The sequence below is a fragment of the Leuciscus leuciscus genome (genome assembly GCF_965113295.1).
Source record: "Leuciscus leuciscus genome assembly, chromosome: 25".
In the NCBI taxonomy this organism is placed as follows: Eukaryota; Metazoa; Chordata; class Actinopteri; order Cypriniformes; family Leuciscidae; genus Leuciscus; species Leuciscus leuciscus.
Window position 1 is genome coordinate 31,149,700 of NC_138724.1, and position 16,702 is coordinate 31,166,401.

The window sequence follows — 16,702 nt, forward strand, 5'->3', positions numbered from 1 at the left end:
CAGTCAAAAACCCCACTGTCAGTGTTTTGTAAGGAACAGGCAAATATGTCAAATATAGCAGGAGACATTTTAATTGTTTACTATTAAAGCAGTTATTTTTTATGTCAGTGTCGGCTAGACAGATGAAGTTGACGACTCGCGATCTTCGCAGCGCCAGAGAGAAATGCACATTTCATACGAATTACATAAGCAGCGCAGTCTGTTTTCTTTCGTTTTGAATTGTTCTGCTTAAAAGTAGACATTTCAAGCTATCTATATGTCTCAGGTCTGTGAGGCAATAGGCTACCTTATAGGCCTACGCTGAGTTTCGGTTCATTTATGAGACGAGCTCCAGGTTCGCCAGCGCCTCCGTGTCCTGATTATCTATTTTCTAATAGCCAAGTATATTTACTTCTTATTCATTAAATCCAGACAATTGGTTGACGAAACATCGATTAAAATTAAGATACAATTAATACAAAACAAAATTAAATTTAAAGACAGGCTTTGTGCTTTCAGTTTGAGGTCTCTGTGAAAGTTTTAAAACATTCTTTTAGTGCCGCTTTAGAGCGCTCACGTCCGTAACGGAGAACTGTCTGTAATTTTTTTTTTTTTTTGTGAAATAAATTTCTAAAAAAATGCGACTTAGTCCAGTGCGACTTAGGCTATATATGGTTTTTCTTCCTCGTGGCGCATTTTTTTACTGTTATGCGACTCCGGAGCGACTTATAAAATAGGCTACGGTAAGTTATTTATTCTTTTTGTGCAAATGTCCCATAAAGTGCCATCCTTTAAGGATTAATTTATGTCCCGTTGACCGGTCCATTGCATTACGAATAAAAGCAGAATCAATAAAGTCAAAAATGTGATGTGCAGAGTTTTATAGTCTTGATATTGTTTCTTATTCAAAAGTGGCGACGCCACAACAACGAGTGAACAAACGAGTGTATTCTATGGCAAAGATTGTTTCAGTCACTCAGTATGTATTTTAATAATGTTAAAATGGTGTAATATGTATGAATGTCATTATGTACTTATGCATTTGGTTGCGAGTGCAGTGCGTTTGCTGAGACTCCGCCCACACACTCTCCTGATTGGCTGTGATTTTGGATTGATTTGGTTGCGAGTACAGAGAGACTCTGCCCACACACTCTCCTGATTGGCTGTGATTTGTGATTGATTTGGTTGTGAGTGCAGTGCGCTTACAGAGAGACTCCGCCCACACGATCTTCTGATTGGCTGTGATTTTTTGATAGGTTTTTGTTGCCCATTTTATTTTGTTGACAGACAAACTGCATGCCGCTGTAATCTCATGGCATCGCGACTGGTTAGGACACGGTGGAAGTTGATTACAAGTGATAACAGAATTGTTCAGGCTCAGTGTGTTTGAACAGAGGTGATCGATACCTTGCTGGCTGATGCCGACGCGTGTGGAGAGTCTTCTCTGGATCCTCCCGGGGGATCACCGGATGGCCTGAGTTTCTCTGCAGTCACAGAGAGACAGTGAAGAACATCAGGAGAAACAGTTGCTCTTAAAACTCCAAATCTTTAAATGTCTGAGCAGACAAGAAAAAATTATCCGTCATAAACAATATCAGAGCCATCCTTGTATAAATGAATAGCCGAACATCATCCGCGTCGGAGAAGCGTGTTTATGTTTGCGTTCCCGAGTTTGAGATGTTTCTCTCTACAGGCACCCATACGTCTACAAACAACGAACATGACGGCGCAAAGAAAGTTCAATCCGATTCCAGGGTTTTCCAGGTGCAACTGAAAAACATGTTTATTTCTGTTTTTTATTTACTCTATATTTTTATAGAGTCTTGCTTCTGACTCAAGCTGAGCGCTGGAGGACAGGGAGCGTTTACATTAAACTACCACTGAATATTTATTTGATCATTTGGGATGATCAAAACTTTTGACTTAATTTTAAGATTTATTATTGTAAGTATTATTTTAGTTGGAAAGGTGCACATTCTTAATAGTAAAGATTTAATTTATATACATTTAAGCATATTTGAAACATTATCTGTTAGAAACTATTTAAAGAGTTCAATTAGGTAGAAAAAAAAATACAGTGGGTTTTTCCCACTGTAATAATGAGTAACTTATTAATTACATAACTTTTATTTGTAAGCTTTTATTTTAATTTTATTTGTAATCTCCACATGCTAACATGATGTTTTGCTTGATCCGGACCTGCATCCCAGCACAATCCCGAGGTCTGTGGACATTCCCTGCTTTCATGTGTGCGTTAATGACGCGGTCGGGACAGAAGAAACGGCTTCTGTTGGCTCAGGTTTTATTGTGTCTGTAAAAGTGAGGCGACACATTCCTCCTGTATGAGTGATGATGATGATGGGAACAAAACACAGGCCTGTTGTGAGCCGACCCTCTTAACACCAAATAAATAATGACTTTAAAGTTCACAGGCTAAAAAAAGACCCTTAACTGGGACGTCCTGTGACGGGACGCGTCCAATTAAACCAGCTAACCTGAAGAACTGAAGCGGCCCGGATGAGAAAGAGCCCAAATACTCTACGAATACATAAACGTGTGCAGATACTCTGGTTTAATAGTTGTGTGTGAATGTATATGAACTTTTTTTTTTGGTTATTAATTAAACAAATTAAACTACAATATATGTCGCCTCTGCAATTAATTGAAATAAAATATTTGTTTAATTTTATTTTATTTAGTGAATGATAATAACCTTGATCTGGAGAGGGATTTATAAACTTCCTAAAACCGACAGGTAGCATGAAGAAGAAATTGAAGAAATTAGAGAATCTGAGTCATCTAAATCTGTGAAGACAAGAGAAGGGGATTATCATGTAGTGACGGGTGAGTTATCAGCTGACCTGGCTGGTTCTCGGGGCGAGTGGCGCTGATGTTCTGCTGGTGTTCGGGGACTCGGGGAGATCTGGATCTGAACCTGGATCTGAATCTGGATCTGGATCTGGATCTGACACCATCACCATCAGCCCTGATCACACATCAACAGTTCTGTCAGCACCACTATCGTCAAATACGACATTCAGTTTGGATTGACTGGTTCTGTTCTGGGCCGCCTAGCATGGATAAGAGCAGCAATAACCCCTCTTAGGGGAGAACAGAACACAACCAACATGAATGTATGCAGATCATTAATTAATAATGATTTTAATCACTACGCCTAATTCTTCACATGAACAAGAGTTTTCCTGGTGTGTGTGTGTGTGTGTGTGTGTGTGTGTGTGCTGCTCACTCTCGGTCCAGGTTCATGATGGCCTGTAGCAGTGCGTCCTCTCCTGGAGGATAGAGTAACCTTTGACCTCTGACCCCAGGCTGAGAGGTCACTACACCACCACTCCTGCATACAGACATGAAAATAATCTAGTTTATGTTTTTAAAGAGCTCATTAAAGCAACACTAAGGAACTTTTCCTCTGCGGTCCCCCTACAGGTTGGAAGCGGAATTGTCCATTACCGCTGTCGTAAATAATGTCTCCGCCCGCAGCCGACTGTCACACACACACTCGCTGTTTATCCAGCGCCGGCTCTGAATGAACGATGTCCACAGACGAGGTAGAGTATGATGCATGATTTCATGAAAGTATGATGTATTGCGACATCAGAAATGCAGAAAAACTAAATAATGACTATTGTAGCGCTTGCCGTAAAGCAAGTCAAATTTGTAGTTTTCTTATGTCTCATTAGAACTACAGAAACGCGACCAGATCTGGCAATCTTACATAGTGTGGTTATAGCAGATATAGGGACGCAAAGCGGATCCAGAAGTGCCGTTCACACTGTTACCACTTGATGAACCACTGATACCATTTTGGAAACATTATTTTAAGGTAAAACATTTTCCTTAGTGTTGCTTTAAGAGAGTCAGAGAGATATTAACAGGTCATTTACTTATTTAAAAAAAAGAAATCTTTATTTAGCTTTCAAATAAGCAAACACTCGAACACACGTGAGGCCCCGAATATATATATATATATATCATTTTTCAACATAATATAATAAACATAAAATAAGAAAAATGTATATAATACATAATTCTGCATTATGACTGGTTTGATGAGGGACAAATGTAAGCGCTTCTGTGCGATTCATTAGAAGTGTTTGGACCAGTGCTGATCCTGAGGAGCCGCTGAGTAAAGCGCTGCTACACACACACAGTTTGATCAGTGTGTGGACTGTAATGAAGCCGCTGAGTAAAGCGCTGCTACACACACACAGTTTGATCAGTGTGTGGACTGTAATGAAGCCGCTGAGTAAAGCGCTGCTACACACACACAGTTTGATCAGTGTGTGTACTGTAATGAAGCCGCTGAGTAAAGCGCTGCTACACACACACAGTTTGATCAGTGTGTGGACTGTAATGAAGCCGCTGAGTAAAGCGCTGCTACACACACACAGTTTGATCAGTGTGTGTACTGTAATGAAGCCGCTGAGTAAAGCGCTGCTACACACACACAGTTTGATCAGTGTGTGAGCTGTAATGAAGCCGCTGAGTAAAGCGCTGCTACACACACACAGTTTGATCAGTGTGTGAGCTGTACTGAAGCCGCTGAGTAAAGTGCTGCTACACACACACAGTTTGATCAGTGTGTGGACTGTAATGAAGCCGCTGAGTAAAGCGCTGCTACACACACACAGTTTAATCAGTGTGTGGACTGTAATGAAGCCGCTGAGTAAAGCGCTGCTACACACACACAGTTTGATCAGTGTGTGAGCTGTACTGAAGCCGCTGAGTAAAGTGCTGCTACACACACACAGTTTGATCAGTGTGTGGACTGTAATGAAGCCGCTGAGTAAAGCGCTGCTACACACACACAGTTTGATCAGTGTGTGGACTGTAATGAAGCCGCTGAGTAAAGCGCTGCTACACACACACAGTTTGATCAGTGTGTGGACTGTAATGAAGCCGCTGAGTAAAGCGCTGCTACACACACACAGTTTGATCAGTGTGTGGACTGTAATGAAGCCGCTGAGTAAAGCGCTGCTACACACACACAGTTTGATCAGTGTGTGGACTGTAATGAAGCCGCTGAGTAAAGCGCTGCTACACACACACAGTTTGATCAGTGTGTGGACTGTAATGAAGCCGCTGAGTAAAGCGCTGCTACACACACACAGTTTGATCAGTGTGTGGACTGTAATGAAGCCGCTGAGTAAAGAGCTGCTACACACACACAGTTTGATCAGTGTGTGAGCTGTAATGAAGCCGCTGAGTAAAGCGCTGCTACACACACACAGTTTGATCAGTGTGTGGACTGTAATGAAGCCGCTGAGTAAAGCGCTGCTACACACACACAGTTTGATCAGTGTGTGGACTGTAATGAAGCCGCTGAGTAAAGCGCTGCTACACACACACAGTTTGATCAGTGTGTGGACTGTACTGAAGCCGCTGAGTAAAGCGCTGCTACACACACACAGTTTGATCAGTGTGTGAGCTGTAATGAAGCCGCTGAGTAAAGCGCTGCTACACACACACAGTTTGATCAGTGTGTGAGCTGTAATGAAGCCGCTGAGTAAAGCGCTGCTACACACACACAGTTTGATCAGTGTGTGGACTGTAATGAAGCCGCTGAGTAAAGCGCTGCTACACACACACAGTTTGATCAGTGTGTGAGCTGTAATGAAGCCGCTGAGTAAAGCGCTGCTACACACACACAGTTTGATCAGTGTGTGTAATGTACTGAAGCCGCTGAGTAAAGCGCTGCTACACACACACAGTTTGATCAGTGTGTGAGCTGTAATGAAGCCGCTGAGTAAAGCGCTGCTACACACACAGTTTGATCAGTGTGTGTACTGTAATGAAGCCGCTGAGTAAAGCGCTGCTACACACACACAGTTTGATCAGTGTGTGAGCTGTAATGAAGCCGCTGAGTAAAGCGCTGCTACACACACACAGTTTGATCAGTGTGTGTAATGTACTGAAGCCGCTGAGTAAAGCGCTGCTACACACACACAGTTTGATCAGTGTGTGGACTGTAATGAAGCCGCTGAGTAAAGCGCTGCTACACACACACAGTTTGATCAGTGTGTGTAATGAAGCCGCTGAGTAAAGCGCTGCTACACACACACAGTTTGATCAGTGTGTGAGCTGTAATGAAGCCGCTGAGTAAAGCGCTGCTACACACACACAGTTTGATCAGTGTGTGAGCTGTAATGAAGCCGCTGAGTAAAGCGCTGCTACACACACACAGTTTGATCAGTGTGTGGACTGTAATGAAGCCGCTGAGTAAAGCGCTGCTACACACACACAGTTTGATCAGTGTGTGGACTGTAATGAAGCCGCTGAGTAAATCGCTGCTACACACACACAGTTTGATCAGTGTGTGAGCTGTAATGAAGCCGCTGAGTAAAGCGCTGCTACACACACACAGTTTGATCAGTGTGTGGACTGTAATGAAGCCGCTGAGTAAATCGCTGCTACACACACACAGTTTGATCAGTGTGTGAGCTGTAATGAAGCCGCTGAGTAAAGCGCTGCTACACACACACAGTTTGATCAGTGTGTGGACTGTAATGAAGCCGCTGAGTAAATCGCTGCTACACACACACAGTTTGATCAGTGTGTGTACTGTAATGAAGCCGCTGAGTAAAGCGCTGCTACACACACACAGTTTGATCAGTGTGTGGACTGTAATGAAGCCGCTGAGTAAATCGCTGCTACACACACACAGTTTGATCAGTGTGTGTACTGTAATGAAGCCGCTGAGTAAAGAGCTGCTACACACACACAGTTTGATCAGTGTGTGGACTGTAATGAAGCCGCTGAGTAAATCGCTGCTACACACACACAGTTTGATCAGTGTGTGAGCTGTAATGAAGCCGCTGAGTAAAGCGCTGCTACACACACACTGATCAGTGTGTGGACTGTAATGAAGCCGCTGAGTAAAGCGCTGCTACACACACACAGTTTGATCAGTGTGTGAGCTGTAATGAAGCCGCTGAGTAAAGCGCTGCTACACACACACAGTTTGATCAGTGTGTGAGCTGTACTGAAGCCGCTGAGTAAAGCGCTGCTACACACACACAGTTTGATCAGTGTGTGGACTGTAATGAAGCCGCTGAGTAAAGCGCTGCTACACACACAGTTTGATCAGTGTGTGTACTGTAATGAAGCCGCTGAGTAAAGCGCTGCTACACACACACAGTTTGATCAGTGTGTGAGCTGTAATGAAGCCGCTGAGTAAAGCGCTGCTACACACACACAGTTTGATCAGTGTGTGTAATGTACTGAAGCCGCTGAGTAAAGCGCTGCTACACACACACAGTTTGATCAGTGTGTGGACTGTAATGAAGCCGCTGAGTAAAGCGCTGCTACACACACACAGTTTGATCAGTGTGTGTAATGAAGCCGCTGAGTAAAGCGCTGCTACACACACACAGTTTGATCAGTGTGTGAGCTGTAATGAAGCCGCTGAGTAAAGCGCTGCTACACACACACAGTTTGATCAGTGTGTGAGCTGTAATGAAGCCGCTGAGTAAAGCGCTGCTACACACACACAGTTTGATCAGTGTGTGGACTGTAATGAAGCCGCTGAGTAAAGCGCTGCTACACACACACAGTTTGATCAGTGTGTGGACTGTAATGAAGCCGCTGAGTAAATCGCTGCTACACACACACAGTTTGATCAGTGTGTGAGCTGTAATGAAGCCGCTGAGTAAAGCGCTGCTACACACACACAGTTTGATCAGTGTGTGGACTGTAATGAAGCCGCTGAGTAAATCGCTGCTACACACACACAGTTTGATCAGTGTGTGAGCTGTAATGAAGCCGCTGAGTAAAGCGCTGCTACACACACACAGTTTGATCAGTGTGTGGACTGTAATGAAGCCGCTGAGTAAATCGCTGCTACACACACACAGTTTGATCAGTGTGTGTACTGTAATGAAGCCGCTGAGTAAAGCGCTGCTACACACACACAGTTTGATCAGTGTGTGGACTGTAATGAAGCCGCTGAGTAAATCGCTGCTACACACACACAGTTTGATCAGTGTGTGTACTGTAATGAAGCCGCTGAGTAAAGCGCTGCTACACACACACAGTTTGATCAGTGTGTGGACTGTAATGAAGCCGCTGAGTAAATCGCTGCTACACACACACAGTTTGATCAGTGTGTGAGCTGTAATGAAGCCGCTGAGTAAAGCGCTGCTACACACACACTGATCAGTGTGTGGACTGTAATGAAGCCGCTGAGTAAAGCGCTGCTACACACACACAGTTTGATCAGTGTGTGGACTGTAATGAAGCCGCTGAGTAAAGCGCTGCTACACACACACAGTTTGATCAGTGTGTGTAATGTACTGAAGCCGCTGAGCTCTGCAGAGACGAAGGTGTCCGGTGGCTAATGCGGGGTAAGTTGGGCCAAGCCCTCAGCTTCTCCTCCACCGCTAATTTGATTGTTTGTTTTAGGAGTTCAGCCGGGCTTTAAAGTTCTCTGGAGCCTGTCGGGCCACGGGACGCTGACCTCTGACCTCTGGCCAGACAGACCAGCAGACGTGAGATGATGTCACCGGATCATCACAGGTAGAGATATTTATACACTCTTATCGATCTTATTCATATTCAATTGGGATTTATTTTTATGTTTTTAGAATTCATTTTAATGTTATTTATATATTATTATAGTTTTTATTTATATTTTGAATTGCATTTTATTTTGATATTTTCAGAATTCACTTTAATATTATTTACTCGTTGTCAGCCGTAAACGAGCCGCCGCTGAACTCAGACCCGAACACACACACACACACACACACACACACACACACACACACACACACACACACACACACACACACACACACACACACACACACACAGAACACAGAGGAGTTTAATAACTGTGTTGTGTGTTTATTATACATATATATATATATACAATTCGCTAATGAATCATTCTGAATGACTCAGTGATTCTCTCGAACCGACTCCCAAAGCACTGGTAAATGACTCTCGGAGAGTGAATCATATGGATAAATAGAAATAAAATTAAATATATAAAAACAGCAACATTTCTCATTTTCATTCACTTTAAGTTGAAGAAGTTAAAAACGATAGACATATTTAAAAAAAATTTAAATTAAAATAAAAATGGCAAATACACAATAAAGTTACTGAAACTTTAACTAAAATTAAAATGAAAACAGAAAATAAAAACAAATATATAAAAATATTAATAAAAACTATAATAGTATATGGATATAGTAAAATAACACTGATGCCTGTATATTCTGCTGTGAAGTCATGAGAGTTTTATGGACAGAGATTGTGATCATAAATCTACAATTATTTCTCCTGATGTTTTGTGGTTTTATTTTCTGATAAGAAATTAATTTCAATATGTGTTCAAGTACTTTAATGCAGTGGTTGTGCTTATACACACTATTGCACAAGCATTACAAAAATAATTAATGAATGATTAAAGTGTACGGACTGATGGTCAGACTGTGTGTGTGAGTGTGAGTGTGAGTGTGAGTGTGACTGTGAGTGTGTGTGTGTGTGTGTGTGTGTGTGTGTGTGTGTGTGTGTGTGTGTGTGTGTGTGTGTGTGTGTGTGTGTGTGTGTGTGTGTGTGTGTGTGTGTGTGTGTGTGTGTGTGTGTGTGTGTGTGTGAGTGTGTGTGTGTGTGTGTGTGTCTCACCTTAGATGTTCCTGTGGTCCATCCTCACGCTGTGTGTTACAGAAATACAGCGCCTCCTGCTGGAGAAACTACAGTCACACACACACACACACACACACACACACACACACACACACACACACACACACACATCAGTGTTTCTGTCGTGCTTTCCAGGTCAAACATCTGAACATTCTTACATTAAGACACATTTACTGGAGAAGAACAACGACTGAAGATATTAAGACTTGTTTAATGAATCAGAAGAAAGTGAGTTTGTGTTTAAAACATGAACTAATCTCTGCCATATTCTTGTTTTAAGCACAAACTCACTTTCTTCTGATTCATTAAACAAGTCTTAATATCTTCAGTCGTTGTTCTTCTCCAGTAAATGTAAGAATGTTCAGATGTTTGTTCTTCTGATAATACAGCTTTATTATCTGATCTAATATTCCTGACGTGGAGACATGATCTAACATCTTAGAATAAATATCAGTGTGTGTGTGTGTGTGTGTGTGTGTGTGTGTGTGTGTGTGTGTGTCTCACCCTGTGGTACAGCAGTGTGTCTCTGTGTTCCTGTGATCTCTCGCTGTGATGAGTGTGTGTTTGTGTGTGTGTTTGTGTGTGTGTGTGATGAGTGTGTGTGTGTGTGTGTGTGTGTGTGTGTGTGTGTGTGTGTGTGTGTGTGTGTGTGTGTGTGTGTGTGTGTGTGTGTGTGTGTGTGTGTGTGTGTGTGTGTGTGTGTGTCTCACCCTGTGGTACAGCAGTGTGTCTCTGTGGTCATGTGATCTCTCGCTGTGATGAGTGTGTGTTTGTGTGTGTGTTTGTGTGTGTGTGTGTGTGTGTGTGTGTCTCACCCTGTGGTACAGCAGTGTGTCTCTGTGTTCCAGTGATCTCTCGCTGTGATGAGTGTGTGTTTGTGTGTGTGTTTGTGTGTGTGTGTGTGTGTGATGAGTGTGTGTGTGTGTGTGTGTGTGTGTGTGTGTGTGTGTGTGTGTGTGTGTGTCTCACCCTGTGGTACAGCAGTGTGTCTCTGTGGTCATGTGATCTCTCGCTGTGATGAGTGTGTGTGTGTCCTGCATCTCCTCTGTAACACTGAGCGGGGCGTTTGCTCACGACTCTCACTCTGCGATACGGCGCCTGAGAATGAAGATCTCTGAGCATCAGGGGCCTAAAACACACACTACTGAAGCAGAAGAAGGAGGAGTGTGTGTGTGTGTGTGTGTGTGCTCTTACAGCTGTTCCGATGTATCTCTCATAGATCTGTCTGATGTTGAGCTCCCTGTACGTCACTGAAACACATTCACAATCACATCACTTCCTGTCCGCCACGTTCACAATCACATCACTTCCTGTCCGCCACGTTCACAATCACATCACTTCCTGTCCGCCACATTCACAATCACATCACTTCCTGTCCGCCACGTTCACAATCACATCACTTCCTGTCCGCCACGTTCACAATCACATCACTTCCTGTCCGCCACTGAAACACGTTCACAATCACATCACTTCCTGTCCGCCACGTTCACATTCACATCACTTCCTGTCCGCCACTGAAACACATTGATCTGTCACTCATAACTGGTCTGATGTTGATATGAAGAGTTCAGACACTCACTGATGATGATCTGGATCCTCTCGCTCTGTAAACTGCAGCTTGAGGAGAAACATATGGTTTTATTACAGTTATATCCTGAAGATCAACATCAGCATGAACGCTGACTTTACTAACAGCAATTAACATACTGTCACTGTCATACATTAATACATTAATAATCTTCAGATCGCGTAAGAAGCTTCATTATTTTTCTTTACGTTTATGTTATCTGATGACGAGGGATGATAATACAGAGATTACACGATTATACTGAGTTATCTGTGGTATTTCTGTAAACTATAGTTACTACGGTGAATTTAACACATTAAAAGATGATTTTGCCACTTTTGAAGAACTAATATTTACATGAATTCACTGTACATTCATTTTACAACAAGATTTCATTTGTTAACATTAGTTAATACATTTACTAACAACGTTACAGCATTTAATATTTGTTAATAAAATGTTCATGTTAGTTCAATATTAACACATACTACTTTTGATCTTATACATCAGTAAATGTAGAAATCAACATTAAATCAATAAACGCTTTAGAAGTGTTTTTCACTCGTTCATGTCAGCTAATGTAAAGTAAAGTGATAATTATGTTATTAATATAATTATATGATTATTACGCGTGCGGACGGAATTAAATCACGTTTCTACAGCGGCTGCATTACGCCTGTTATTACTTCACACAGTTTACTAATACTATATGAATATACCTCGTCAAAGTTTGATGTCAGCTGTAAAATCAGAAGTGTAACTGTACTCGTTTAAATATTAATCAATTCATCTTGGCACCTGATGATGATTATTATTATTATTCTGACGATGTTCTTCTTCAGCAGAAAGTGATTAATGAGAATCGGCGAGTCACTGTCGCCCCCTGCAGGACACACTCTATACCACACACTCTATACTACACAATACTGTACACTCTATACAGAAGGACTATATTTTCCATTATTTATATGACAACAAGATTCATTTATTTTTGTAAATAATATTTTGATTATTACAAATAAAACAGCAGTGAGGTGAAAAAATATGTTTGTAAAGTAGTAGTTAATCAAGATGGCTTGTTGGTGAAATTTTGCTAATTTAATGTGTACACTATAAAAAAAACTTACTTTTTTATGTATTTTTTTCTACCAAAATTAATTTTTGGGGGTTATTTTTTCAGTGTTTGCGTAGTTTTATTTATTTATTTATTTTGCAAACACACAGAGATGACATGTTTATGATGTACAACTTTATATACAGACTACAAATTGTATTAACAATATGTTCAATGTCATCAGAAAACACATGAGAAAAGAAGAGTTAACAAAGAGCTGGAAGAAAACTGCAGTTTTGAGGAGGAAATACTCAGCAATGCTGTTTAATTATGAATTTACACATGGTTTGTCTTAAAGCATATTAAAAACACCACATAGACACATAACCGACATTAAAAGCTGGATTTACACCACAGAGGGACTTTAACATTATTTAGCATAACTGTTTAGTTGAAATTGTTAATTGTATTGAAGATTTTCAAATATCTGTCGGTCTCTGTTTTTTTTTTTTCCTGCATTTACAACATACATGAACTTACAAGAAGTAGCACTATATGCAAACACACTGTTTGTGGAACAGCAGAGCTATAGATACATAAAGAAAGCATCTCTACATTAAACACTGCGTTATTATAGATTATACAGAGGTAATATGAAAAGAAACTGTCCTGGTCGAGTTTACAGGAATAGGCTGCCGCTCCATGATATAACATACATTTAACATTTCATTATTCATCAGCAGATCAAAGCCATCACTTGGTATAAATGTGGGCATTTACACTAAGTTTAAATAGCGATATTCTATCTAGGCTATATTTGACCCATATGTTTAGGCAGAACACAGTAGTAAATATAGCCTATTTATATCGACAAGATACATTTTGAATTTAAGATTTTTGCCTGTTCGTCCCATCCCTGTTCAGTAAAGTACCTGATCAACGATACCTGTGTTCCTTCTCCTGTTTATCTGTGTCAGTTAATCACTTTAGCCAGACAACCATGTTAAATGTTGATTAACATCAAGACTTCCAGTGATAAATGATAGGTTGATTATAGGCCTTTTTCTGTTCTGCGCCCCAGAAAGCTTCCTCTGTCCAGTTTATTTATAGACTTGATGTCGGAGGTTGAGCGGTTGATATTTAGGCTATATAATACATTTGTATCGTTTTTAACAAATAACTTTTGATTATTTAAAGTTTTATTAAGGAGATTTTCAAATAATGATTTTAGCTCATTGGCGCCTCTCTGTGCACTTCATATACCACACTAAACAGCGAAAACGAAACTTACCACAGTGTCATCAGTAGCCTACAGTTACTTCTACATCCTGAGGGAATAAAGTAAAGGTTCGAGCACATTCAACATGAGTTTCCAGATCTACTTTTCAGATAGGAGACAGAGACTGGAGAGAATAAGATTTTCTGTGGCGAATTCAGAAGAGGAATTCAGGAACACCACAGTGCAGGAGTTAAAGAGAAAACTCATTCCTGAAGACCAACGTAAGTCCAACACTTCAGTCTTCTGTGTACATTAGCTAACATATGTGAAGTAGATTGTGATGTTAACAAAGAAAATCTGTATTTGAATGTAGATTCAGCTCTTATTAACGGAGAAGCCTGAGATTTAAGGGTGGCATGTTGCACGGCTCAGTTAATTAAGCACAGTTTAAAAATAGGCTACTCTAGGATTTGTTGATCGGGGCTTTATTTTATATCGAGTTGTGTTGCACCACTTAGGCCTAATTTTAAACAGATTAACACATCTGGATTTAGATTTCTAAACTGCGATTAAAACCTACATTTACGATTCATTTTCTCCACCATTATGGATTTGCCATATTGTAATTAAACTCCAACAATGTTTATATTCCATTGTCTTCTTTATTGGCCACCAGAAACACTCTTTCTGACAATAATTGCTCTTGCCGATAGTTTAACTTGTCGAATGTCAGCTCTTTATAAACTGCTAGGCTTTGTGAGACCGTTATTGCAGCAGGCAATGAAAATATTGCGGCAAGGCGTGTAGATTTCATAAACCTGGAAATATATTTATAGTATCAGTTAATAGAGTAATATGGCAGCATAACATGACAAAACAACCGAGATTTGAAAAAAGTGCCTATCATGCTCTTGACCAGCAGCTACACCTGAGAAATGAGGAGGACGAAACCTGCAAAAACAATAAATAAATACAATTATACATAGATAAATATATAAATAAATACATGTGCAAAAAATACATGAATAAATACATAAATCCACAAATTCCTGCATAAATATATAAATAATTAAATGTGCAAAGAGAACAATAATTAAATAAATAAAACGAATGTTGGGGGAAATTAATTTTTTTATGTTAAATGTTAAACTGAAAGTTGTTGTTTTTTCCTTTTAAGCGTTTATTCATTTTTTTATGTAGCTCCGTATTTACTTTTCCTTGACGCAACATGCTAATGAGAAGGTGTCAATCAAGCATCAGAAGGCGGTCTCTGTGCCACCATTGGCTGACACTGTTGAGGACAGTAGCTACACAATCTGCAGATTATATTCTCCTCAGAGTAGATGATCTACAGTTAGCAGCTACTGTACATCTGAGGCGGCGTCAGAGCCGTTACTGTACATCTGAGGCGGCGCCAGAGCCGTTACTGTACATCTGAGGCGGCGGCAGAGCCGCTACTGTACATCTGAGGCGGCGTCAGAGCCGTTACTGTACATCTGAGGCGGCGTCAGAGCCGTTACTGTACATCTGAGGCGGCGTCAGAGCAGCTACTGTACATCTGAGGCGGCGTCAGAGCCGTTACTGTACATCTGAGGCGGCGTCAGAGCAGCTACTGTACATCTGAGGCGGCGTCAGAGCCGTTACTGTACATCTGAGGCGGCGTCAGAGCAGCTACTGTACACCTGAGGCGGCGTCAGAGCCGTTACTGTACATCTGAGGCGGCGTCAGAGCCGTTACTGTACATCTGAGGTGGCGCCAGAGCCGCTACTGTACATGTGAGGCGGCGCCAGAGCCGTTACTGTACATCTGAGGCGGCGTCAAAGCCGTTACTGTACATCTGAGGCGGCGTCAGAGCCGCTACTGTACATCTGAGGCGGCGTCAGAGCCGTTACTGTACATCTGAGGCGGCGTCAGAGCCGTTACTGTACATCTGAGGCGGCGTCAGAGCCGCTACTGTACATCTGAGGCGGCGCCAGAGCCGCTACTGTACATCTGAGGCGGCGTCAGAGCCGCTACTGTACATCTGAGGCGGCGTCAGAGCCGCTACTGTACATCTGAGGCGGCGTCAGAGCCGTTACTGTACATCTGAGGTGGCGTCAGAGCCATTACTGTACATCTGAGGTGGCGTCAGAGCCGTTACTGTACATCTGAGGTGGCGTCAGAGCCATTACTGTACATCTGAGGCGGCGTCAGAGCAGCTACTGTACATCTGAGGCGGCGTCAGAGCCGCTACTGTACATCTGAGGCGGGATCAGAGCCGTTACTGTACATTTGAGGCGGCGTCAGAGCCGCTACTGTACATCTGAGGCGGCGTCAGAGCCGCTACTGTACATCTGAGGTGGCGTCAGAGCCATTACTGTACATCTGAGGCGGCGTCAGAGCCGTTACTGTACATCTGAGGCGGCGTCAGAGCAGCTACTGTACATCTGAGGCGGCGTCAGAGCAGCTACTGTACATCTGAGGCGGGATCAGAGCCGTTACTGTACATCTGAGGCGGCGTCAGAGCCGTTACTGTACATCTGAGGTGGCGTCAGAGCCGTTACTGTACATCTGAGGTGGCGTCAGAGCCGTTACTGTACATCTGAGGTGGCGTCAGAGCCATTACTGTACATCTGAGGCGGCGTCAGAGCAGCTACTGTACATCTGAGGTGGCGTCAGAGCCATTACTGTACATCTGAGGTGGCGTCAGAGCCGCTACTGTACATCTGAGGTGGCATCAGAGCCATTACTGTACATCTGAGGTGGCGTCAGAGCCGCTACTGTACACCTGAGGCGGCGTCAGAGCCGCTACTGTACATCTGAGGTGGCGTCAGAGCCGCTACTGTACATCTGAGGCGGCGTCAGAGCCGCTACTGTACATCTGAGGCGGCGTCAGAGCCGCTACTGTACATCTGAGGCTGTGTCAGAGCAGCTACTGTACATCTGAGGCGGCGTCAGAGCCGCTACTGTACATCTGAGGTGGCGTCAGAGCCGCTACTGTACATCTGAGGCGGCGTCAGAGCCGCTACTGTACATCTGAGGCGGCGTCAGAGCCGCTACTGTACATCTGAGGTGGCGTCAGAGCAGCTACTGTACATCTGAGGCGGCGTCAGAGCCGCTACTGTACATCTGAGGCGGCGTCAGAGCCGCTACTGTACATCTGAGGTGGCGTCAGAGCAGCTACTGTACATCTGAGGCGGCGTCAGAGCCGTTACTGTACATCTGAGGCGGCGTC

At 42.5% G+C, this 16,702-nt stretch overlaps 1 protein-coding gene across 3 annotated transcripts in view; it reads right to left on the reverse strand.

Moving 5' to 3' along the window:
* LOC309491258 (uncharacterized protein) overlaps positions 1–12,057 on the reverse strand; it is a 135,529-nt gene extending 123,472 nt beyond the window's left edge. For 2 of the 3 annotated variants that reach the window (XM_082160748.1, XM_082160750.1), the window contains exons 1-8: positions 11,935–12,057; positions 11,228–11,265; positions 10,843–10,898; positions 10,618–10,746; positions 9,628–9,695; positions 3,227–3,331; positions 2,841–2,965; positions 1,387–1,463 (exon numbers count right to left, since the gene is read on the reverse strand). In XM_082160748.1, the coding sequence (XP_082016874.1) occupies positions 1,387–1,463; positions 2,841–2,965; positions 3,227–3,331; positions 9,628–9,695; positions 10,618–10,746; positions 10,843–10,898; position 11,228 (561 nt within the window). In that variant the 5' untranslated portion in view covers positions 11,229–11,265; positions 11,935–12,057. The remainder of the gene's footprint in view (positions 1–1,386; positions 1,464–2,840; positions 2,966–3,226; positions 3,332–9,627; positions 9,696–10,617; positions 10,747–10,842; positions 10,899–11,227; positions 11,266–11,934) is intronic. The other variant, XM_082160749.1, reaches the window with a different exon arrangement.
* Positions 12,058–16,702: the final 4,645 nt, after the last annotated feature.